At 40.4% G+C, this 25,963-nt stretch overlaps 3 protein-coding genes across 3 annotated transcripts; all 3 read right to left on the bottom strand.

Moving 5' to 3' along the window:
• Positions 1 to 1,014: 1,014 nt before the first annotated feature.
• LOC115075298 (olfactory receptor-like protein OLF1) lies at positions 1,015 to 4,714 on the bottom strand. Its single transcript, XM_029575591.1, has 2 exons — positions 3,801 to 4,714; positions 1,015 to 1,078 (listed from the first exon to the last, which is right to left on the bottom strand). The coding sequence occupies exons 1-2, from the start codon at positions 4,712 to 4,714 to the stop codon at positions 1,015 to 1,017; spliced, it is 978 nt and encodes a 325-aa protein (XP_029431451.1).
• Positions 4,715 to 13,511: 8,797 nt separating this feature from the next.
• LOC115075297 (olfactory receptor-like protein OLF1) lies at positions 13,512 to 22,365 on the bottom strand. The gene is made up of 3 exons (XM_029575590.1): positions 22,140 to 22,365; positions 17,882 to 17,926; positions 13,512 to 14,449 (listed from the first exon to the last, which is right to left on the bottom strand). The coding sequence occupies exons 1-3, from the start codon at positions 22,363 to 22,365 to the stop codon at positions 13,512 to 13,514; spliced, it is 1,209 nt and encodes a 402-aa protein (XP_029431450.1).
• Positions 22,366 to 22,725: 360 nt separating this feature from the next.
• LOC115075296 (olfactory receptor 1019-like) lies at positions 22,726 to 23,682 on the bottom strand. The gene has a single exon (XM_029575589.1). It carries the CDS (start codon positions 23,674 to 23,676, stop codon positions 22,726 to 22,728), a length of 951 nt encoding a protein of 316 aa, XP_029431449.1. The 5' UTR covers positions 23,677 to 23,682.
• Positions 23,683 to 25,963: the final 2,281 nt, after the last annotated feature.

The following is a 25,963-nucleotide window of genomic DNA, read 5'->3' as shown; positions in this document are numbered from 1 at the left end:
ATTTATGATTCTTGTTATCAAAGGAGAAAAGTCACAATTCTTGCCAAATAGGCATTACAGGAATCTGAAGTGAAAGAATTATTACTCAGACAAGAAGGCCTAAGCAAATTTTGCAAAAACGTTTGGAATTGTATTACTTTGCACATTGTTCTGAATTTGGTCTCAATCAGTGGAAGGATAAGTGGTGAGTGAATAATGTGTAAGCTGTGCTCTTTACTAGCATTGTTGACAGTATACAGGATTACTTACCAAAATGAGAAGCACAAGTCTTGACAATGCGTTGTCACATTGGTAAATTTATTTATTCAATGTCTAACAATAGACCCAGATGGACAATTCTTATTTTCTTGTATTATATTCTTAATAAAAAGAAAATCTATAGCATTGAACTTGTGGACGGAGTGCTCATCCCTCATGTTGCCTCTGATGTGTTTACCTGGATCGTAGCAAGGATTTATAATGAGTCTGTAAGACCCTGGGGGCACTGTCTCTAGAGCTCCTCTCAGCTAAAAGTGTCAGGCAAAATTCAAGTACTGGATACTTGCTCACTGGAGCCAAAAAACAGCAATTGTGAATTAAGTCCTTCCACTCTAGATCCATTTAATTATTAACATGCAGAGGAAACATATTTCAAAGGACAAGAAAGCATATGATAGGCATGTAGGATCGCCAACAGGCTGATTCAATAAGAGGTGCGGGAAAGCAGTGCTCCAAGTCGAGCACCCGCTCTCCCAATGCGCGCCCAGACACCTCTCCCGGGCGCGCAATTTTGTATTTAAATGTGGCCAGGCGCTAATAAGGAGGCGCTAGGGACAATAGCGTGTCCCCAGTGCCTCCTTGTTAGCGGAAGAGGCGGCTGTCAGCGGGTGTGACAACCGACGCTCAATTTTACTAGCGTCTTTTTTTGAAAGCACTGACAGCCATGGGTTCGGAAAATGGACACCGGCAAAACTGAGCATCCGTTTTCAAACCCGCCTACTGGTGGGCAGATTTTTTATTCATTCATTCATTCATTCATTTATTTATATTTTTTGGCTCCTCCAAGTTAATATCGCTAGGCCTGCGATACTTTAGAAGATGAGGGGCAGGGGGGCCGAAACGGGGGGCGGGCCTGCGCTATCCGGCAGAGATCGCACAGTCGCGGTGCGATCGCTGCCGGTTTCGCACCCAATAGCGCCACCATAGGAGGTGTAGCTATTGGGAGCGATATAGGCAGCGAAAAGGCACCTACCTTTTTTGCTGTCTGCGGCGTCGGCGCAGAGTTGGCCCCGGTGACGCCCCGACTCCTCCTCTTCTGGGGCCGACTCCGCCCCGACTGCACCCCCATCCTGGTATCGCGTGCGAAAGGTCCCTTATTGCATGCAAGCGGCTTGGAAAATGAGGCCCTAAGACAAGGTATCATAATATCAGATTGTGCTGCTCCCGTTTCCACCTTAGTGCTAATGCTCAGTCCAGTACCTTTTGAAGAAATCAATGCCACTGCACGATGCTCCTCAGTCAGGGAGCCTTGATCTAATTCACCTGTGGCTCCTCTAAGGCTTGTCCCAGCCTCTCCTCGAGGCTCAAGGTGGTATCAAAGGTCAAGGGAGATGGCGCACGCTCCAGTGTATGAGGTCCATCAAATGAGAAAAAATTTTTTCGCTCACAGTATGTTTATTTGGGTTACAAAATCTTGGTCCTTTAGCCTCCAATGGTATGATTATTATCGATACGGCTATCACACCCTCAGAATATTTTGAGAGATTTTTTTGATTCTTACATCAGGATATTTAGCATGCATCCCACACAATACTTAGTTTTAGTCTTAATTTTACTTTTTAGTTTTGTGTTTTAGTTTTTAAATTTTTTATTGCTGTGATTTATGTTTTCATTTATTTATTTTAATGTCTTGATGTCTAGCTTGACTGTTTTATGTTATTAGTATCTCATCAATTATGATCTTAATTTTTTGAGTTTTATTTTAAATAATAAAACATATGAGGTAGAGGAATTGCATTCAGATGACAACCATCATGGACCCTGACTTTTACAGTCTGGGGTACTGATATGGAGACATAAGAGAAAAAGTACAGGACTGCTTCTATGGCCAAGTCCATAAGCAAAGCATGTCAAGCAGCACTGTTTGAATATTAAAGAAGGCTTATCACCCAGTAAACATGTTGCTAGCAGTACATTTTTTATGGGTTATCCTAAGACCTGGAGATAACTGTACAGAGTAGTAGTTGCTACCCTTAAGAGAAACATGGGGTAACCTGCACAGCATGGCAGATACTACCATAAGAAGCTTTCTGGGCAGACTGGATGGACCATTCTATTCTTTTCTGCCATCATTACTATGTCAGTATGTTATATATGTTTCACTTAGAAAGTTTTATTTTGCAATATGAAAGTATTTAACAAAATAAAGAAATAAATGTAACAATCAAGCAATCATTTGTTTTCTTCAGCTAATATACCAAATTCCAAGGGTTGAGACTCTATTCCATATGTTAAACTCTATACAATTATAAGCAACGTGAAAGGAACAATAGTAATAAGAGAATTACCGGTACTTACACAATGGATCATAGAGGAAACAGTCATATAACAATATCATTTAGTTTAAAAAGAATAACAGTCAGCTTTCTAAACAGAAATTAAACATGTCACAAAAGCAACAAAAAATATAAGACAAAAGACAAAATTGCAAACTTGCTAGGAACTAAGATGTTGATATTCAAATGAGTCATGTGGGTAAATCTGTCCCTTTAAAATGATTCCTCCTTTGGGCAATTGCACAAAGTTTTAGTGAGAACAAAGTTATTCAAACACAAAGTGGGTGGGGCTGGAGCCATAGTAAAAGTGAGCTAACACATTTAAATAGATAGTGCCATGGTTAATATTATCTAGCTAAATTTATGTGAACAAGTCTAGCAGCAAAAATAGCAGGTCTAAAGTTATACAGATATTTTTATTTGGATAACTTTACATGGATATTCTGCAGAACACTTATCCAGATAAGTTTCCCCGGATATCTGGGTAAAGTTATCTGGATAATATACTCATTTGGTGGCTTTCTGATCATGGACCTCCAAGTAATTATGGTAAAACATAGAGCAAGAAGACTAATTGGCAAGTGGATGGCTCTATTCTCTTTCAACCTTCTCCTTTCTCAATTTATTTGTCAGACTTTCAAAACGTTGTGTCACTTTCTTCCTTCCCTTCTGTCTTTGTTTCATCATGTGGATTGCCTTTCCTCTCTCCTCTTGCCTCTCTTGCTCACTTGTGAATTTCTTTATATAAAGCCTCTTCTCTTTCATCATACCCTTTCTCTTCCCATACTATTCTCACGTTTCCCTACCTACGTTCTCTCTTCCTATCCTGATTTCTCTCTTTCTTGCACTCTTTTCTTCTCTTCATCCTTTTCTTTCACTATCCTCTTTCTTTCTCCTTTCTCAGACCTAATCATTCTTTTCCTTATTTATATATTTCATTTTTACACAATTCCCTTTTGCTTTTTTCTCTGTTTCCTACTTCCCAGCTTGATCATGCACTTTGAATTTTCTGGAAATCTGCTGAGGTATAGCACTCTGGCTTTAGCATTGCAGAATCAAAACTAAATACCATCACATGGCATTGATAAAACATCTCAATAATTGTCTATAAACATTTATGATGATCGATAGGATATGGAAAAGCTGGAGAAAGAAGTGTATTCCAGTGGATCCATTATTGTCTTCATATGCACCACACCTGATACAAACTGGAAATGTTTTAATTTTGATTATTATCTTTGAAGAAAAGCTTTGTTTCTTCTTGTTGCTTTTTTCAGTGCGTTGATCACCTCCTTGTTCCTAAGGCTGTAAATCAATGGATTTAACATAGGAATCACAACACTATAAAATACAGAAGCCACTCGGTCCTGATCTAGGGCATAACTCGAAGAGTTAGGTCTGAAGTACATGAAGATGACTGTCCCATAGAATATGGTGACACAGATGAAGTGTGAGACACAAGTGTTGAAAGCTTTGCGTCTTCCCATGGCAGAATGGATCCTTAGGATGGTAGTGAGGATATAAACATAAGAGATGATGATGGTGAAAAAGCAGATCAATGTGGCTAGCCCACCGAAAATGAAGATTACAATTATATTAATAGAGATATCAGTGCAGGAGAGATGGAAAAGTGGGGGGATGTCACAGAAGAAATGATTGATCACATTGGATCTACAGAAGACCAAATGAAATGTACAACCTGTCTGTATACATGATTGAAGGAGGCCACCTACATAAGCCCCAGCTGCCAACTGATTGCATACCCTCTTGTTCATAATCACTGGATAAAGCAGGGGGTTGCATATTGCTACATAACGATCATATGCCATTACTCCAAGGAGGAAATTTTCAGTTGTGGCAAATGCTACAAAGAAATACATTTGTGTGGCACAACCAATAAAGGAGATAGATTTCCTCGCTGCTAAAAAATGATGTAACGTGTTAGGAGTGATAGCTGAGGAATAACACAGATCAGAGAAAGATAAGTTACTCAGGAAGAAGTACATGGGAGTCTGAAGGTGAGAATTAGTAGCTGTTAGTACAATAATACCAATATTGCCCATCAAGGTAATAATATAGACCAATAGTAACAACACAAAGAGTATAATCTGCAGCTTTGGATCATCAGTGAGTCCCAGGAGAATGAACTCACTCACAATAGTCTGATTCCCACCTTCCATTACTTTCTAAGACTTTGTCCTCAGTACTAAGACAAATTAGTAATGTTCAATATTATGCTACTGGAATTAGTTCTCAAGGGTCCTGATGAATCTGAAATACAAAATCACATCAAACAGAATTTGGTACCAACATTTGTCCATCACTAAAGAGTTTATGATTTCCACTTTAAGAACATGAAATTTAAAGGAAACAATGCCTCTGTTAAGTGTAGAATACAGAGTGAGGTTTTCTAAATTTCCAGTGGTCTATAACATGCAAGGTGTCTTCCAGGGTTGTCGTGGCTACTTGCGGATTGTTGCACTAAAACCACAAGTAATGTAAGCCCCCAAAGGGGGTTGCTGTGACAAACCTGGGCACATTTGTGGGACACTTTTCTGTGTACATAACATTTTATGAACATCACATTGTTACCTTCCCAGACCAGGGGACAGAATGGGATAGAAGTTTGCTAAGTAATAAAATAAATAATTAATAATAGCTTCAGAGCAGTGGAATGGTATAGATGAAATCTGTTCCCTTGGGGGTAGATTTTAAAAGGTACGCATGGGTGTCCATGTGCACATGCTACCTGGCACACAAACATGGACACCCGATTTTATAACATGGACATGCAGGTGCATGCATGCTATAAAATCAGGGGTCGGTGCGCGCCAGAAGGTGCTTACTAGTGCATCTTGCATGCGCCGATGCCTGCCGCCTTTACCCATTCCCTCCCAGGCTACTCCAATTTAGGAACGGCCTGTGAGGGAACATCCCTTCCCCCTATTTTATCCTTCTCATCTCTTCCCTTAACCTTTCCAACCCCTAGCCCTATTCTACCTCCCACCCAACATTTATCGTACCTCATGCGTCTGCAGCCTGCTGGCACGAGATCCTCCAACACAGCGGCAAATGGCCGCTGTGTCAAAGGCCTCTATCCCCGCCCCCCTTCCTCACCCCTTTTTCGAAGCCCTGGACTTAGACGTGTCCCGGGGCTTCACGAGCGTCGCCGCACCTTTATAAAATAGGCCCGGCGCGCTTAACCCCCTCTATGTGCGTAAAGGCTTTCAACTGAAAAGGCTTTAGATCTTTAAAGTTTTACCCCATATGCTTTAGAATGAAGATCAGTGACCATTTTAGTAGCAATTCTCTGGATGACTCCAACCGATTTATACTTTTGGAAAGTGAGGTCTCCAGAACTGCAAACAGTATTCCAAATTAAGTTTCACTAGCAACCTCATTCTAGAGAATGCAGCAGCAGAAACCAGAAATGACATTCATTTCCGCCTATTGCAGCAAACAATGCTTTTCAATTTCACATTCATTTTCCACACTTCATAAGAGTTTTGTTATTGGCCCTACAACTGTCTCAACCACATTGGTAGTTCAAAATCAGTCAGCATGGTCTCCACTGGGTCCTTTGCATCCTGTGCTACATACATTTAATGAGTTTGTTTTGAAAGACATAAAACAACAAGAGAAACAACAGAATAAGTTCAAAATTAATTTCTCTAAGGAAAAACATGTTTTGTTGAAGTGTCTTTCAGAAGATCATTCAAATGTCATCAAAAGTGCCTACCAAGGTGAAGACGTTGAGTCACAAAATTAGCAAGGCTCTGTATTTGAGGTTACTAGATAACTAGGGGACTTGAGTAATTATAAGCTATTTTGTATTGATCCAACTCACTGGCGTCAATTGGAAATCAAGGAAGTAACAATTGGAGGTTTCAATAGTGGTTATCTAACTGAGGCCATGATTCATCATTCCATGCGGAATGATGAAACCTGCACTAAAGGGGGTAGGGGGGTGAAGGATGGGGCGGTCAGGCAATAGCCTGCAGCTGATCGCACCACGACAGTGTGATTTTGCCTAATGCGGTGCAGCTGGCTGCAGCCTATCACGGGCATAGCGCCACTGTAAAAGCTGGTGCTATTCCCCAGGGTACTGCCGGCGATAATGTTCAAAACATTATCGCCCTAAATTTAGGATCGGTCCTAAATATAGGATTTTAATGAAATGTGGAGCCTAAATTTAGACACTCAGTCCTAGTAGAATTTCAAAAGGGCTGATTTATGAGCCTAACTCCAAATGTTAGGCGTCTAAACTCTTTAAAAATTGGTCCTGATGTACTTATATTTCAGCAAAGCTTTTGATACTGTCCTGCGTAGGAGGATCATAAATAAGCTGAACAATTTTGGGGTGGAATCTAAGGTCATGGACAGGATTAAAACTGGTGAAGGGTTAGAGGGTGAGGTGTCCTCAATGAAGTTCACTATGAAAGGGAAAGAGTGATGAGTGGAGTGACATAGGGATTGATCCAATAGCCAGTTCAGTTCAATATCTTTGCAAAGGGGTTAGGAGGAAAAGTTTCTTTGCAGATGAGATCAAGGTTTGCAGTAGAATGGACAGGCAAGAAGGAGTAGACAGAATATTAAGTGATCTAAAAAAAGCTTGAGAAAAGATTGACTGGCAGCTAAGTTTCAATATTTAAAAATCCAGCTATGCACTTGAGATTCAGACAAGTGGTACACTATGGCAGGTAAAATGCTGATGTCCACCAAGCAGGAAGTCTGAAATCATTATACTCAATGATTTCAAAGCAGCAAAATAGTGCAACACGGCAGTAGCCAGGATGCCAAGGTGCATAAAGTGAGATCTTACCTGGATTCCATTTCTGAAAGCCATAAAGATGTTGACAGAATGGAAGCTGTCCAGATAAGAGCTTCAAAAATGGTATGAGTCTGCACAAAATGCCTTATAAAAACTGAATATTTATATCCTAAATTTATATTCTAAATGCTTCATTTACAATAACCACTATTTTGGAGCCTTCCCAAGGCAAGTATTTTCCAATTAGGAGAATATACATGTAAACGAAAGCTTTGTATTGTATGTCTTGGGGTTTCATCAGTATAATAGCGGAATTTATGAGTGTGCATCCTGCTGCAATAATTTGAGTGCAAGTGACAAGCAGGAATTAATCACGGAAGATTCATGTTCTTTAAAGAAAAAAGAAAAGAATACAATGAGGCCATGATTATATACAGAAGAATATATCCAATTTTCTCATTTTTTGGGTAAGGTTTTCATTTTGGATTAAATCACTCCTATGGCACTTTCAGAGCCAGTTGGAAAGTGATTTAAAAAAAAAACAAAACAACTAGTATCATATTAGGACATAAAAACAGGAATATCATATGTAAAATATGTGAAGTAATTCTCCCACTCTGTTCAACATTGGTAAGACCATTGATGGCCACCTAGGTCCATTTAAGAGCATCTCACTTCAAGGTATATTGGATAAAATACAGAGAAGAGAATTATACAGCAGATACTACCAGAACTCTATCTATTTATGATTCTTGTTATCAAAGGAGAAAAGTCACAATTCTTGCCAAATAGGCATTACAGGAATCTGAAGTGAAAGAATTATTACTCAGACAAGAAGCCTAAGCAAATTTTGCAAAAACGTTTGGAATTGTATTACTTTGCACATTGTTCTGAATTTGGTCTCAATCAGTGGAAGGATAAGTGGTGAGTGAATAATGTGTAAGCTGTGCTCTTTACTAGCATTGTTGACAGTATACAGGATTACTTACCAAAATGAGAAGCACAAGTCTTGACAATGCGTTGTCACATTGGTAAATTTGTTTAATCAATGTCTAACAATAGACCCAGATGGGCAATTCTTATGTTCTTGTATTATATTCTTAATAAAAAGGAAATCTATGGCATTGAACTTGAGGACGGAGTGCTCATCCCTCATCTTGCCTCTGATGTGTTTACCTGGATCGTAGCAAGGATTTATAATGAGTCTGTAAGACCCTGGGGGCACTGTCTCTAGACCTCTCTCAGCTAAAAGTGTCAGGCAAAATTCAAGTACTGGATACTTGCTCACCGGAGCCAAAAAAACAGCAATTGTGAATTAAGTCCTTCCACTCTAGATCCATTTAATTATTAACATGCAGAGGAAACATACTTCAAAGGACAAGAAAGCATATGATAGGCATGTAGGATCGCCAACAGGCTGATTCAATAAGAGGTGCGGGAAAGCAGTGCTCCAAGTCGAGCACCCGCTCTCCCAATGCGCGCCCAGACCCCTCTCCCGGGCGCGCAATTTTGTATTTAAATGTGGCCAGGCGCTAATAAGGAGGCGCTAGGGACAATAGCGTGTCCCCAGTGCCTCCTTGTTAGCGGAAGAGGCGGCTGTCAGTGGGTGTGACAACCGACGCTCAATTTTACTAGCGTCTTTTTTTGAAAGCACTGACAGCCATGGGTTCGGAAAATGGACACCGGCAAAACTGAGCATCCGTTTTCAAACCCGCCTACTGGTGGGCAGATTTTTTATATATTCATTCATTCATTTATATTTTTTGGCTCCTCCAAGTTAATATCGCTAGGCCTGCGATACTTTAGAAGATGAGGGGCGGGGGGGCCGAAACAGGGGGCGGGCCTGCGCTAGCCGGCAGAGATCGCACCGTTGCGGTGCAATCGCTGCCGGTTTTGCACCCAATAGTGCCACCATAGGAGGTGTAGCTATTGGGAGCGAAATAGGCAGCGAAAAGGCACCTACCTTTTTGCTGTCTGCGGCGTCGGCGCAGAGTCGGCCCCGGTGATGCCCCGACTCCTCCTCTTCTGGTGCCGACTCCGCACCGACTGCACCCCCATCCTGGTATCGCACGCGATAAGGGACTTTTCGCGTGCGAAAGGTCCCTTATCGCGTGCGAGCGGCTTGGAAAATGAGGCCCTAAGACAAGGTATCATAATATCAGATTGTGCTGCTCCCGTTTCCACCTTAGTGCTAATGCTCAGTCCAGTACCTTTTGAAGAAATCAATGCCACTGCACGATGCTCCTCAGTCAGAGAGCCTTGATCTAATTCACCTGTGGCTCCTCTAAGGCTTGACCCAGCCTCTCCTCGAGGCCCGTGATGTTCTCCGGGGTTACCCTCTGTCACTGTGGCTTGAATTCTCCCTGTAGAGAACACAAGGAGCTCCCCGCCATTGCCGGTATTGGGGTTGAATCGTCCGTTTGTCCGGGGTGAGCAGGCTTGTTTGGCACACTGGGGCTCAAGGTGGTATCAAAGGTCAAGGGAGATGGCGCACGCCCCAGTGTATGAGGTCCATCAAATGAGAAAACATTTTTTCGCTCACAGTATGTTTATTTGGGTTACAAAATCTTGGTCCTTTAGCCTCCAATGTTATGATTATTATCGATACGGCTATCACCACCCTCAGAATATTTTGATATTTTTTTTGATTCTTACATCAGGATATTTAGCATGCATCCCACACAATACTTAGTTTTAGTCTTAATTTTACTTTTTAGTTTTGTGTTTTAGTTTTAGTTTTTAAATTTTTTATTGCTGTGATTTTATGTTTTCATTTATTTATTTTAATGTCTTGATGTCTAGCTTGACTGTTTTATGTTATTAGTATCTCATCAATTACGATCTTAATTTTGTGAGTTTTATTTTAAATAATAAAACATATGAGGTAGAGGAATTGCATTCAGATGACAACCATCATGGACCCTGACGTTTACAGTCTGGGGTACTGATATGGAGACATAAGAGAAAAAGCACAGGACTGCTTCTATGGCCAAGTCCATAAGCAAAGCATGTCAAGCAGCACTGTTTGAATATTAAAGAAGGCTTATCACCCAGTAAACATGTTGCTAGCAGTACATTTTTTGTAGATTATCCTAAGACTTGGGGATAACTGTACAGAGTAGTAGTTGCTACCCTTAAGAGAAACATGGGGTAACCTGCACAGCATGGCAGATACTACCATAAGAAGCTTTCTGGGCAGACTGGATGGACCATTCTATTCTTTTCTGCCATCATTACTATGTCAGTATGTTATATATGTTTCACTTAGAAAGTTTTATTTTGCATTATAAAAATATTTAACAAAATAAAGAAATAAATGTAACAATCAAGCAATCATTTGTTTTCTTCAGCTAATATACCAAATTCCAAGGGTTGAGACCCTATTCCATATGTTAAACTCTATAGAATTATAAGCAACGTGAAAGGCACAATAATAATATGAGAGTTACCGGTACTTACACAATGGATCATAGAGGAAACAGTCATATAACAATATCATCTAGTTTAAAAAAAAATAACAGTCAGCTTTCTAAACAGAAATTAAACATGTCACAAAAGCAACAAAAAATATAAGACAAAAGACAAAATTGCAAACTTGCTAGGAACTAAGATGTTGATTTTCAAATAATTCATGTGGGTAAAATTGACTTTTACCAGCATAAATCTGTCCCTTTAAAATGATTCCTCCTTTGGGCAATTGCACAAAATTTTAGTGAGAAGAACAAAGTTATTCAAACACAAAGTGGGTGGGGCTGGAGCCATGGTAAAAGTGAGCTAACACATTTAAATAGATAGTGCCATGGTTAATATTATCTAGCTAAATTTATGTGGAGAAGTCTAGCAGCAAAAATAGCAGGTCTAAAGTTATACAGATATTTTTATTTGGATAACTTTACATGGATATTCTGCAGAACACTTATCCAGATAAGTTTCCCCGGATACCTGGGTAAAGTTATCTGGATAATATACCCATTTGGTGGCTTTCTGATCATGGACCTCCAAGTAATTATGGTAAAACAGAGCAAGAAGTCTAATTGGCAAGTGACAAACAGTATCAGAAGAATGGATGAGTCTCTCCATTAAAAGCCTATTGTACACATTTCTATTCCCTAACCGGAAAGTGTAAAACTTGCAGGAATCGTTTACAATAATCCATTATAGCACTGATGAGCAAGCTCTCTGCTTTAAGAATCATCAATTATGGGCAGCCTGCCCCCTTCCCAGCACAGATGTGCGAGTGCCACAAGTAACAGGCATCCAAGGTACCCATCTGGGTGGCAGCCCCCACTCCAATCACTCCAATCACTCCAACTCGCTTACTTGGTTGGCAGAGTGGTATGGCGTCGGCATCATGATGGGAGGGCAAGGCAGCAGAATGTTCCGGTTTGCAAGCAGTGATACATCCCCTATCAATTATGGCGTTGGGCGCAATGACATCATGTGTATGCGGCCTGGTGCCGGTCCACATGATTGTTCAAGGGGGCCGCATCATGACATGGTACAGGAGGCAGAATGGCATGAAATTCAAAAGTCCCTGCAGCTCCGCAACATTTCCTTTCACTCCTCAGCTCTGAATGTGGCATTTCCACACCCTCCCTTCCCAGCAGTTAGACTTGACAAGTTGTTAGTTAGTTGTGAAACTTTACTTGTTATTTTGTCACGCCGGGAATGACCAAGCCAGAAAGAGAGATGAAGTGCAATGGAGGTGATGGCAAACATGGAGATGTCCCTTAAAAAGGTTTGTAGCTAGGTCCACCAGGCAGTGGATGGAAAATAGGGTGGGGTTGATGTTGGTGCTAGGAATTGGGTCTTGAGGGACCTGCTGGCCAGAAATATATGGGAGGGTCCAGGATAGGCTTGCTGCATGGCAGCCTACACTGGACTCCTGCCAAGATAGTCCCCTTCTCCTATCTATTGGGTTTCTGGAAGCAAGATCTCATGAAAATCTGCTTGGGCGGAAGCTCCCATTTATAGTCAGTAGCACCAACCTGGAAATTAAATGCAATTTGGCGCATAAAGATCATCATCTCAGTTTAGACTCCCTTGTTAGGCTTCTAATAAATGGATGTGATCCTTTCCATTCAATATATGTGTTATGTTTTCATTGTTCCCAGTTATTCTTTATTGTAATGGTTAGACTGCAAAGGCATTATTATTGAAGCAAGCATTTAATTAAAAGGTGCTCGTGGATATTTATGAGTTTGGTGTAATTGGGTTCTGGCTATGTATTATAATGACAGAGAGTAAGTTAACAGTTATCACAGGACTTCTTGATTTGGCAAGTCAAATGTCTTATTTTTATATTGTTTTGTATATTTATTTTGACTTGTTTGTTTTATTATGTTTTTTATTTTCATAATAATCATGTATGTTAACATGTAAATCACTTAGAGCGTTTGCACAAAGCAATTAAAAATGTTTAATAAACTAAAAGCTAATTAATAATAAACTAGGTGAGGGTAACAAGGAAGGGGACTGGTAAGCCCTGGGTATCCGGAATGCCATAGCTATTCTTTTCCTGGCAAAAGAAATTTTCTTATAAGTGAACTGAATGGTAGCCTTGGATGGCTTTATTCTCTTTCAACCTTCTCCTTTCTCAATTTATTTGTCAGACTTTCAAAACGTTGTGTCACTTTCTTCCTTCCCTTCTGTCTTTGTTTCATCATGTGCATTGCCTTTCCTCTCTCCTCTTGCCTCTCTTGCTCACTTGTGAATTTCTTTATATAAAGCCTCTTCTCTTTCATCATACCCTTTCTCTTCCCATACTATTCTCACCTTTCCATACCTATGTTCTCTCTTCCTATCCTGATTTCTCACTTTCTTGCACTCTTTTCTTCTCTTCAACCTTTTCTTTCACTATCCTCTTTCTTTCTCCTTTCTCAGACCTAATCATTCTTTTCCTTATTTATATATTTCATTTTTACACAATTCCCTTTTGCTTTTTTCTCTGTTTCCTACTTCCCAGCTTGATCATGCACTTTGAATTTTCTGGAAATCTGGTGAGGTATAGCACTCTGGCTTTAGCATTGCCAAAACTAAATACCATCACATGGCATTGATAAAACATCTCAATAATTGTCTATAAACATTTATGATGATCAGTAGGATATGGAAAAGCTGGAGAAGGAAGTGTATTCCAGTGGATCCATTATTGTCTTCATATGCACCACACCTGATACAAACTGGAAATGTTTTAATTTTGATTATTATCTTTGAAGAAAAGCTTTGTTTCTTCTTGTTGCTTTTTTCAGTGCGTTGATCACTTCTTTGTTCCTAAGGCTGTAAATCAATGGATTTAACATAGGAATCACAACACTATAAAATACAGAAGCCACTCGGTCCTGATCTAGGGCATAACTCGAAGAGTTAGGTCTGAAGTACATGAAGATGACTGTCCCATAGAATATGGTGACACAGATGAAGTGTGAGACACAAGTGTTGAAAGCTTTGCGTCTTCCCATGGCAGAATGGATCCTTAGGATGGTAGTGAGGATATAAACATAAGAGATGATGATGGTGAAAAAGCAGATCAATGTGGCTAGCCCACCGAAGATGAAGATTACAATTATATTAATAGAGATATCAGTGCAGGAGAGATGGAAAAGTGGGGGGATGTCACAGAAGAAATGATTGATCACATTGGATCTACAGAAGACCAAATGAAATGTACAACCTGTCTGTATACATGAATTAAGGAGTCCACCAATATAAGCACCAGCTGCTAACTTAATGCACACTTTCTTGTTCATAATCACTGGATAAAGCAGGGGGTTGCATATTGCTACATAACGATCATATGCCATTACTCCAAGGAGGAAATTTTCAGTTGTGGCAAATGCTACAAAGAAATACATTTGTGTTGCACAACCAATAAAGGAGATAGATTTCTTCTCTGCTAAAAAATGATGTAACGTGTTAGGAGTGATGGCTGAGGAATAACACAGATCAGAGAAAGATAAGTTACTCAGAAAGAAGTACATGGGAGTCTGAAGGTGAGAATTAGTAGCTGTTAGTACAATAATACCAATATTGCCCATCAAGGTAATAATATAGACCAATAGTAACAACACAAAGAGTATAATCTGCAGCTTTGGATCATCAGTGAGTCCCAGGAGAATGAACTCACTCACAATAGTCTGATTCCCACCTTCCATTACTTTCTAAGACTTTGTCCTCAGTACTAAGACAAATTAGTAATGTTCAATATTATGCTACTGGAATCAGTTCTCAAGGGTCCTGATGAATCTGAAATACAAAATCACATCAAACAGAATTTGGTACCAACATTTGTCCATCACTAAAGAGTTTATGATTTCCACTTTAAGAACATGAAATTTAAAGGAAACAATGCCTCTGTTAAGTGTAGAATACAGAGTGAGGAAGAGGGATTCAGTTTTGTAAGGAACTGGGGAACCTTTTGGGGAAGGGGGAGTCTTTTCCAAAGGGATGGGCTCCACCTTAACCAGGGTGGAACCAAACTGCTGGCGCTAACCTTTAAAAAGGAGATAGAGCAGCTTTTAAACTAGAACAAAGGGGAAAGTTGACAGTCGCTCAACAGCGCATGGTTCAGAGGGAGGTATCTTCAAAGGATACTAATGATGCATTAGAATTAGGGCATCCCGACACTCCCCCCCCTCAGCAGACCCTGGGATGGATCCCTGCTCCTTGAGGGGCAGGGGAATGGTGGAGTTCCCTGTAAGCTGGTGCCTCCTAACCCAATAACAATGACAGCACCAGCATCTGATCCGGCAACATCATTGTTGTGGTGTTCAAGAGGCAAAAACGTTCAGGGCCAACGACGGCCTCTGATATTCCTTCACCTTTTGAGTGCACGATTTGACAGCTTCCATTTAAATCCAGACCAGATCTTAATGCCTTTGACAATTACATTACTAAATATACAAACAGTCACGCCTGGGGGTGGAACATCATGCAACATATTTTGATATCATTACAACATAATAACTTGAGAAAGGAAAAGGGGAATAATTGGTTTTGTCAGTAACACCCAGTAATATAGTTGCTTAAAATGTTGGCTATTAGAGTGTTAGATAAATAACATCATGAAAGTCCTCTAATTTTTTTAAGCTCAAACTGTTGGCTGTTTAATGTGAATGTTCCATAATCTATTCTGCATGTAAATATATATCAACTAAATTGTATAATGTAGTCTAAGCTTACATAGATAGAAATAAGCAAGAAAGTGTATTATAATGGTAAATAATCTACCTACCTGTGTGTTTTACTTCTGACCCAGATGAGTTTACAAATGGATGGGTAACAGTGCTTATATGGTTTTTGGTCACCTCTGGGACACAGTCCCTGATGCACTTCAGAGCTCAGATGGGAAATGCAATAATCAGACAAACTGTGATTGTAAACCCTTCCTCAAAGCCAACTTCAGCTTTTTGACTGGACTATAAACAAAAGATAAAAACCAGATCCCAGCTTCAGTGGCTGCAGTTTATTCTATAGATACAACAAGGGAGCAATAGCACAACATGTATGCTTAAGATTATTTAAAACAATAAATTAGAGAAACTCAGACCGGAGTAAAACCTATAAATATTTTTTTCATTGTGCTGGTCCTCTACAGGAACCTAGGGCCAACAGGGGCAGCACTGGTTAGTGATATCAGCAGGTGTTCTGTGTACAAGACAGAAAGAGAATTGTTTAGAAGGGGAAACCACCTCCGGGGGCAGGGTCCATTAAGCAGCTGGAACAGCAGTTGCCAGTGCTTGCTCCATTCTGCACTGCTCCTATGTTGTAGAGGCAGAAGAATGCAGAGTCAGTGGAGGGTGGTATCAGCGGTGGAGGCCAGGGTCACTTGAATAGTAAAAATCAGTTGTGTTCTCTCCTATTTCCTGCCGAGTGGTGTCTGCAGGATATATTTAGTACCAAAATTACTGATTCAGATGAATCATATTATGGATTTTTAGACTCAGAGTATACCTTACAACTAGTAGGAATGTGCATCCAATTAAAACGAATGGCACATCCAAAGCTAAAGGATCCAATTTGTTTCATTCATGGGGTTTATGAAATGAATGGGATACTTCCCACAAATGAAACATATCCTATTCCTTTCATTCATTTAGCTCCCAGAGACAGTAATTTTAAAACAAGTTCACAGAGGTCAATACACGTGTGCATGAGTACGTGAGCCGGAATTTTAAATTATGCACGCATTTACACATGTATTATTTAAAATACACCTGGTGTGTATATGTGTACTCTTCATTTTAAATGGTTACTTGAGCAAACCAAGTCCGTGTACCTTCCTTAAGAAATTGTGGCTTTAACGCATGCACATAAGCAGAATTTAAAACATGCATACATGAAGGACAAAGACAGTTTTCTCATTGGTCCAATAGTTTGTGCAGCCTATCTAGAGGTCATCCAGACCCCTCTGATTCTTCATTCAGCACTTCCCCCAGTTGACCCAGACCCCTCACCCTGACATTAGGCCTAAACAGCAATTTACAGAGACTTTCTGCAGATGTTTCATCAGGAGCAGCAGTAAATATACATGGCTAACAGCCTACCATCAGATTAAAGCACCGTTCTTAAGTTTGTAACTTGTACACTCTACGGTAAAATTACTTTACTGGCCTTTTCTTCTTTCCAGCTTGTTGCAAGCTTCCAAGTTCTCGCCCCCTGTTGATTGTAACTTTGACTTATTCCTGCTTTGGTTATCTTTCGTTTACGTGAATTTGTTACTCTAGTTTTTTTCCCTTTGTTAAACTGTAAACCGATCCGATATGGTAATCTACTATGAAGGTCGGTATATAAAATTGTTAAATAAATAAATAAATAATACCATGTGTTGCAGTGGCTGGTTTTAAAATAGTTAAGAACATAACTGTTGACCCTGCCCTGAAACACCCATGCCCCACCCTCATCTCTGCCCCTTTTCTTCTTCTTTTTCTTTTAATCATCCACTTGTATATTCTTGCATAATTTCCAGCTTTTAAAGTATGTATTGATCATAAATCATGCAGGCTGGGGTCGAGGAACATCCCCTCAGGAGCAGGGCAGGACCACAGGGCAGGACCTGGCCACCCCTTTCCTCCTCAGGTTGAGCCCTTGAGTTCTTGAGGCTGGTAGCTCTTGGCTTCAGCAGAAAGGCAAGACAGGCTGGGAAGGATGAATAAGGCAGGACAGGCTGGGCAGCAGGCTGGACCTGAGACCTGGATACTGGAGCATGAGGGCAGCGGGATACTGAGAAGGGACTGGAACTGTATGCAGACATAGGCTAGGCAGGATATTGAGAAGGGACCAGGAATGGATACAGACAAAGGCTTGAAGAGAATACTGAACAAGAACTGGGACTGAATAAAAATACTGGCTTGAACAGGATACTGAGCAGGGACTGAGACTAGATACAGACTGAGGCAAGACAAGGCAATAGCAAGGCAGAGAATAGAATTAGAAACTAGAATAGGCAGGGCATGACAAAACTAGACAAGGCAGACAAGGACAGAACTGGACAAGGACTAGACAAAAACAACATATAACAAAGAACCCTGAGGCCCAAAGGCAGCAATTCAGAAGGTCCATAAGCCACTAGGCAAGGAGAGGCCTGGATAGCCGTAAGGCAAGACACGAGGTAAGAGAAGGCCTGGAGACCACAAGACAAGGAAAAGTCTGAGTAGGCCTCAGAACAAGGTATAAGTTAAAAGCAGTTCTAGAGGCCACAAACAAAGGAAAGGCCATGAGGCAAGACCTCAGGGATCATCTTTATCAGCCACACTATTCACGCGTTAAAATTTTGCTCCCCATCAATGATACCATAGAGACTACCCTTAAACTACGGGAAATTTATTTGGGAATAAATTGGCCTAGACAAGGCAGACAAGGACAGGACTGGACAAGGACTAGACAAAAACAACATATAACAAAGAAACCTGAGGCCCTATTATAAAATATGAAGGCAGAGAAAGGCCATATGGCCAATCTGTTCTGCCCATCCATCCAATTAATTTTGAATTATAATTCACATCACTTCCTTAGAGATCCCATGAAGCAAATAGTAATTGTTATTTTCTGATATGAATAGTAATGAGCAAAAAAAAAAAAAAAAATTAATCCAAAATACAGGCTGAAATACAAATGCAACAAACTGAACCAAAACATTTGGCCATCCACATCCCTAATTATGATATTCTCAGTTTTGTTCTCCCTTCCTTTCCAAATAATCCCTAACATTCTGTTTGCATTTTAACTGTCCCTGCACACCGAGGTGAGGATTTCAATGGATTTCCCACAGTGGTTCAAAAATCCTTTTCCTACTCCTGATGCAGAACTGAACATTGTGTGCCTGCAGCTGGGATTATTTTCCCTATGTGAACCACATTAAATATTCTACTTCTGAGGCTGGTGAGGGTCAGAAAGGGGGAACTCTCACTCATTGTGCAATAGCAACAAGTACTGATCACGCTCTAGTTGCACGTGTACTCAGTGCCGATGAAGCAGACGTATCTTGCTGTAATTTCTGGACTGGATGGGAAAGGGCAGAGGATATAAAAAAACAAAAAAAGGAGGAAATCCCTCTCAGTAACAGCCCTTTAAAGCTAATGGTGTCATTCACCAAACTGGGCAAGGTTCCAGGTATGAAAAAAGTGCAAAAGAGCAATAAAATCCTGCCAGGAAAACATTTCATTTTTCTCCAGGACTAATACAGCTTATAGGAATTTGCTTCATCTATTGTATTTATTCATAATTTTAATTTTTTTTTTTACCAACACTCGAGATGAGTGAGCAATGTTAGGTAAATTATCAGAGAACCATAAATAACAAAACTGTAAACCGTGAGAGCCCTTTGGAACATGCAGAACAAAATGTTGGCAGTGTGAGGAAATGTTGCATATAATGTTTTGTTTTCTTGAGTGGGAGAAGGAAAAGGGGGGTGTGATGGGGGTTGTTATTATTATGGTAGAGGACACATGAATGTTTTGTTGAAGGGAGGAATTTTGAGGATTAGCATTGTATTAATAAAGTAAATGATTTTATAATTTTTTGCATATTGTAAACCACTTTGTAATTGTTTGGAGAAAGTCAGTATATCAGGTTTAAAAAATGAAATGAAAAGAAATGAAATTACAGGATTATTAGAAAATGTGAAGTTAGTCCCAGAGGATGTATGAATGTATTTCACTATTCATTCCTCAGCATGAAGTACCCATGTTTCTATATTGCTGTTTCGCTGGAGGTGGACCCTTGGCCTGGTACAGGATTGGTACGGCCCTCTGGTCGGACCCAGAGAGCATCTGCCACCAGGAGGTGGCGCACACAAGGAGACAGAGGCTAACTGGAGCTTCACCAATAACAGTCTGGGGCTTCCGCAGCTTGAGCCCTTGGGTATCTGGACCATCTGGACTTAGGTGGGCCTCTGGTGGTCTCCCGGAGAGATAGCAGAGGGGTGTGCCCACCACAAGCAAAGGTGCATGGCTGAGGCAGAGTGGATGGACTAGACCTGAACTGGAAGCTCCGGAGACCTCAGGGAGGAATCAGTTCAGAAAGGTTCTCCAGGCGAGACAGGCAGCGCCTGCGGGTCTAGTCACATGGAAGCCACAGTTAGTTTCCATGCAGGTTGGTCTGGTAGTTACAGTAGGCCAGAACAGAGTGTCCGAGTGAAGCGCAAGGGTCAGAGCCAGAGCATCAGTCCAGAGAAGTCAGCCAAAGCAGGGGTCAATACCAGAGTCAGTCCAAGCATAGTCAAGGCAAGTTCAGGTGGCAGACAAGAGAATGATCAGGCAGGCAGTGGTCAGTTCCAGGCAGCAGGCAGAAGAATGGTCAGGCAGGCAGTGGTCAGTTCCAGGCAGCAGGCAGAAGAATGGTCAGGCAGGCAGTGGTCAGTTCCAGGCAGCAAGCAGAAGAATGGTCAGGCAGGCTATGGTCACTTCCAGGTGGCCTGAGAAGGATACAGGAACACACGGAGCCATTGGGAAATGGAGAGACACTGGAACAGGAGACACCGGAAAACGATGAGGCAAACTAGCACACCAACGGTGTCGACCCGATTGCTAAGGCAGGGATCAAGGGAATGAGCCCTGCCTTACATACAGGCCTCTGGTGATGTCATCTGAATGTGCCTCCCTCGGGTTTCTTGCGCTGGTCCCTTTAAAGGTATGGACGTCGGCTGTGTGGGTGCCTAGGGGCAGGGTCAAAGTGGCCGAAGACACGGAGCCCCTTCGGGAGCTCCGCTGCGAGGATGGAGACACCGAGGAAGGCCGTGGTGAGCAATGGAGACATCAGGGTTAGCGGCAGCAGCCAGGCCAGCGCTTGTGGAGGGCAGCGCGAGGTGAGCAGGCCCGACCGCGGTACCCACGCGGACGGGACGCACAACAATTGCTGCGATTCAGTATTCGCAAACATGCACTTCATGAAATATGGATTACACAAAGAAACTTAAATTACAAGACATGTTATGACCAAGTCATCTTTTAATTTCTGCATCTAATATACCAATTTCCAAAGCTTGAGAGCCTACTCGGTATGGAAAACTCTAAAAGATTATAAGCAACATGAAAGACAAACTGACAATATGAGTTACCTACACCAGTGTTTTCCAACCCTCCCCTGGAGGCATTTCAGCAGTTCAAATATCAGCATTGCCACATTGAATATGCATGAGTTAAAATTTCACACCCTTGGTCTTCAATATATGCAAATCTATTCCATGTATATTAATTATGAATATTCTGAAAACCCAGCTGATTAGATGTTCTTCCAGAAGAAGGTTGGAAAACACTGACCTACTCAATCAATTATAGAAAAAAGTCATATAACATATAAAAATTGTATTTCTCACGGTTCAGGCCTTTGAAATTTGGGGGGGACCTGAATTTCAGGATAGTGCGCGCTAACCCGAAAATGAATTTTTCTGAAAATTTAGTGAAAAATTTGTTTGGATTTCGGGGTCCCCAAACCAAGACAAATTAGGCAATTTCAATGAAATTGCCTAATTTATCCTGAACAAATGCACATCCCTAATAACAATATCATCCACTTGTACAATATAACTGTTAATTTTCTAAACAGAAAATATCACATTTCACACAGAAGCAGCAAAAAATGTAAGATGGACTAGATATCTTACCAGGAACCAACAGGTTGATATTCAAAAGATTTATGTGGGTAAAAAGGACTTTTACCTGCATAAAACTGCCCCTTTAAAATGATTCTTCCTTTGCTTGGATAACTCTGCAGAAAGATTTAGTACAGAGAAAGATATCCAGACAAAAAAGGAATGGGGCTGGAGGCATGGTAAGAGTGAGCTAACATATTTAACTAAGAAGCACCATAGTGAGTTTTATCCAGATAAATTTATGTGGACATGTCTATCTGCAAAACCAGCAGTTCTAATGCTATACAGATAATTTTATCAGGATTACTTTTCATGGATATTCAGCAGAACATCTATCTGGATAAGTTCCTCTGAATATCAGGGTAAAATTATCTGGATAACCTGCCCATTTGGTGGTTTTCTGACGATGGAACTCTAAGTAATTATGGTAAGAGACAGCAAGAAGCCTAATTGGCAAATGCCAAGACAATATCACAAGAATGGGTGATTCTTTCCCTTAAAAGCATATTATACATCTTTCAAAACCCCCGACTGGAAAATGGGAAAATGGGAGGACTCCTTTGCAATAATCCATTATTACACAGATGCAAACCCCTATGCTGTGAATGCCAGAAATTAACAATTCTTCTTTTCCTAGCACACGTTTAATATCAAGGACATGTTCAAACAAGTGAACGGAATGGCAACCTTGATTGATTATATCCTCTCTAAATGTATTTATCAGATTTTCAACGAGGAGCCTCACCTTCTTCCTTCCCTTCTCTCTTTGTTTCCTCATATGGCTTTTCCTTATTCCTTTTGCCTCTCATGGTCACTTGTGACATTTTGTATGTCTTTATCAAAGCCTCTTTACTTTCATCATATTCTTTCTCTCCCCAGAATATTCTCACCCTCTTCCTCATCTCTTTTCCTAACATGTACTTTTTCTCCCCATTCTGAATGTTCTCTTTCATGGATCCTTTAATCTCCATCCTTTTCAATCACCATCCTATTGTTTCTCCTTTCTCAGGTCAAATTATTATTTTCCTTATTTGTATAATTCTCTCTCATAACATTTCCCTTTTGGTTTTTCTCCATTTTCAACTTCCCAGCTTTATCACGCACATTGAATTTCCAGGAAATCTGCTGATATATAGCAATCTAGCTTTAACTTTGCCAGAATCAAAGCTAAATATTATGTCCAGGCATTGCTAAAAGATCTCAGTGGATTTCTACAAACATTTATGATGATTAGCAGGATATGGAAAGGTAGGAGGAGATGTGTTCTACTGGATCCATCATTGTCATCATATGCACCACTCTCATATAAACTGGAAATTTCTGATTCTGGATTATTGACTTTGAAGACAAACTTTGTTTTTCCCTATTACATTCTTCAGTGTGTTGATCACCTCCTTGTTCCTAAGGCTGTAAATCAATGGATTTAACATAGGAATCACAACACTATAAAATACAGAAGCCACTTGGTCCTGATCTAGGGCATAACTTGAAGAGTTAGGTCTGAAGTACATGAAGATGACTGTCCCATATAATATGGTGACACAGGTGAAGTGGGAGATACAAGTGTTGAAAGCTTTGCATCTTCCATTTGCAGAGTGGATCCTCAGGATCGTGGACAGGATATAAGTATAAGAGATGATGATGGTGAAAAAGCAGATCAATGTGGGTATCCCACCCACAATGAATATTACAATTACATTGATAGTGATATCAGTGCAGGAGAGATGTATAAGTGGGGGGATGTCACAGAAAAAATGATTGATCACATTGGATCTACAGAAGACCAAATGAAATGTACAACCTGTCTGTATACATGATTCAAGGAGGCCACCTACATAAGCCCCAGCTGCCAACTGATTGCATACCCTCTTGTTCATAATCACTGGATAAAGCAGGGGGTTGCATATTGCTACATAACGATCATATGCCATTACACCAAGAAGGAAACTTTCAGTTGTAACAAATGCTACAAAGAAATACATTTGTGTGGCACAACCAATAAAGGAGATAGATTTCCTCTCTGCTAAAAAATGATGTAACGTGTTAGGAGTGATGGCTGAGGAATAACACAGATCAGAGAAAGATAAGTTACTCAGGAAGAAGTACATGGGAGTCTGAAGGTGAGAATTAGTAGCTGTTAGTACAATAATACCAATATTGCCCATCAAGGTAATAATATAGACCAATAGTAATAACCAAAGGAGTAGAATCTTCAGCTTTGGATCATCAGTGAGTCCCAGGAGAATGAACTCACTCACAATAGTCTGATTCCCACCTTCCATTTATTTTTAAATTCTTGTCCTCAGTACTAAGACAAATTAGTAATGTTCAATCTTTGCTTCTGGACTCATTCTCAAGGCTTGTAATGAATCTGCAAGACAAAATCACATCAAACAGAGGGGGTCATTTTTCAAAATGCGATAAGGCATTTTCACATGCGTTAAGGGCTTATCGCATGCGAAAAACCCTGTTAACGCATGCGATAGGCCCTTACCGCATGCGATCGCACGGTGCAATGCAAATTCCGAAAATAGGAGGAGTTAGGGGCGGTGGGCTGGGTTAGCCTGTCTGCGAAGAGCTATCGCACAGCCGTAACGCCGATTTTAACTACATCTCTTTCGATTGCGTTAGGCTGTGCGATGTCTCCCGTAAGTCCGATTTCAGCTGGAGAGAGAGAGAGAGAGAGAGAGAGAGAGAGAGAGACTGGCCTTCGGAGTGAGGAAACTCACTCCAAGATGAGATTTGGGCAAGGTTCTCTCAACCTAGCTTGATGGACTCTTTACCTGGGTAACATCAAACTTACATGCCCCTTTTGCTATCGCATGCTGTACTTACCGCATTTTGATTAATCCACCCCAGAATTTGGTACCAACATTTGTCCATCACTGAGGAGTTTTTGATTTCCATTTTAAGAATGTGAAGTTTAAAGGAAATTAAGCCTCTGTTGATAGTAGAATACAATGTGAGCTTTTCTTTTTTTTTTTTAAATTTATTATTTATTGAATTTTCAAAAATATACACAGAAGAAAAGTACTCAGAAACTGACATCATATTAACAGAAGAGGAAATAAAGAAAAAATCTTTTAGGATGTCCTCCCTTACAGACATTTATGTCATCATTTATAGGAAATCGGGAGACCAAAATTTACAATATAGCAGCATTAAAGAAAATCACAAATTACCATTACCATTTGCCATATAGTTAACCAGCGCATTTATTTTACTGTCAAACCGTCCACGTACCATAATTAGGAATGGGAGTCGAGATATACCCTTAGTTGTTCAGGTTCTACAGAAACATACTTAGAATTTTGAAATACAATAATACATTTGCAGGGGAAACAAAGAATATATTTGGCACCTCTCAAGACTACTGTCATTGAAAAAAAAAAATTCTCTTAATCTGTGTGGTTTTTATATTTGGAAATATTCTTATCTGATATCCATAGAAATTTTGAGATTGATTCCGAAGAAAAGTTCTTAATACCAAGTCTCTTTGTGATGCAAAAGCAAATTGTACAATGTTGCTCTCTCCTCAACAATTATTTCATGAGATTTTTCAAGAATTGAAGATAAATTTATAATTGTATCTAGTTTTTGATCTTGAGCCAAATCTTTATTTTTTTCCCCTCCCATATTGTGGTAAATAGTAAACTTTTACTATAGCAGGAATTGCCTGCTCAGGAATTTTTAATATATTTATCAGGTAACTTTTAAACAATTCACGATGTGATAACAGTCTAATCCTAGGCAAATTCAGAACTCTCAAGTTATTTCTTCTTAGCTGGTTTTCAATGTTCTCCATTTTGTTCATCTGGAAGTTCTCAGATTTAACAAGATTACCTTGTACCTTCTCCACCTCCACTATTTTCTGTTCCAGACCTTTCATAGCTGATTCCATATTCACAATTTTATTTTCCAAATTCTGAGTTTTAGACATGCTTTCTTTCACCAAAATTGTCAAAGAACTAATTGACTTTTCCATAGCGGACAAAACTCTCCATATCTCTTCTAATGTAATCTTAGTTGATTTTAAAAATGGTAGATTGCAAACTATTTGCATATTGCGTTCCCCATCTCCTACCTCCACGGGTTCCAGTCCTTCGCCTGCTCATAGCTGAGCCTCTGGTGCTGGGCTCTCCGAAGGTGATGATACTACTTCACCATCCCTTCTCTGGGTGCCTACTTCAGACAAGGCCATTTTTCTCTCCAGTAGAGCTGCTGTTAACAACTCAGATTCCCTAAGGTTTCAGAGAGGCGGGTCTGGAGTAATCGGTGCGCCTGGGCTCAATGATGTTTCAGCCAGGGGGCTCAGCATCTGCTCTCCACTGTAACCTCCAGCAGTTCCTCCCTTCGGCAATGGTTGCATAAGTCCAGCAAAAACCTCTTCGATCCGGGGCTGTCTTGCATCGTGAATGGGCATCGAGGTAACATCTTTAATTTTTGCCTTACATTTTGTATGTGGCATATTGTACCTCACACAATCCTCTTAGGAAATTTTAAATTTAGGGAAATTGACAAATTCAAGGTAAAAATGCCTCTGGAGCTCAGTCTTTCACTGTTCACTGT

The sequence above is a fragment of the Rhinatrema bivittatum genome, chromosome 13 (genome assembly GCF_901001135.1).
Source record: "Rhinatrema bivittatum chromosome 13, aRhiBiv1.1, whole genome shotgun sequence".
NCBI classification, from domain to species: Eukaryota; Metazoa; Chordata; class Amphibia; order Gymnophiona; family Rhinatrematidae; genus Rhinatrema; species Rhinatrema bivittatum.
The sequence above is the reverse complement of the archived record's forward strand: the minus strand, read 5'-3'. Positions and strand labels throughout refer to the sequence as shown.

What these genes read in the sequence shown, in the direction of transcription:
- LOC115075298 (XM_029575591.1), bottom strand. Translation starts at nt 4,714, where the DNA reads ATGGAAGGTGGGAATCAGACTATTGTGAGTGAGTTCATTCTCCTGGGA. An exon ending in ATCAACGCACTGAAAAAAGC is followed by an intron (nt 1,079 to 3,800) that starts AACAAGAAGAAA and finishes CCCTGCCCCTCA; the next exon opens with TCTTCTAAAGTATCGCAGGC.
- LOC115075296 (XM_029575589.1), bottom strand. Translation starts at nt 23,676, where the DNA reads ATGGAAGGTGGGAATCAGACTATTGTGAGTGAGTTCATTCTCCTGGGA.
- LOC115075297 (XM_029575590.1), bottom strand. Translation starts at nt 22,365, where the DNA reads ATGGAGATTAAAGGATCCATGAAAGAGAACATTCAGAATGGGGAGAAA. An exon ending in GAGAGAAGGGAAGGAAGAAG is followed by an intron (nt 17,927 to 22,139) that starts GTGAGGCTCCTC and finishes TGTGGTCTCCAG; the next exon opens with GCCTTCTCTTACCTCGTGTC. An exon ending in TTACGGCTATCCAGGCCTCT is followed by an intron (nt 14,450 to 17,881) that starts CCTTGCCTAGTG and finishes TAATGGAAGGTG; the next exon opens with GGAATCAGACTATTGTGAGT.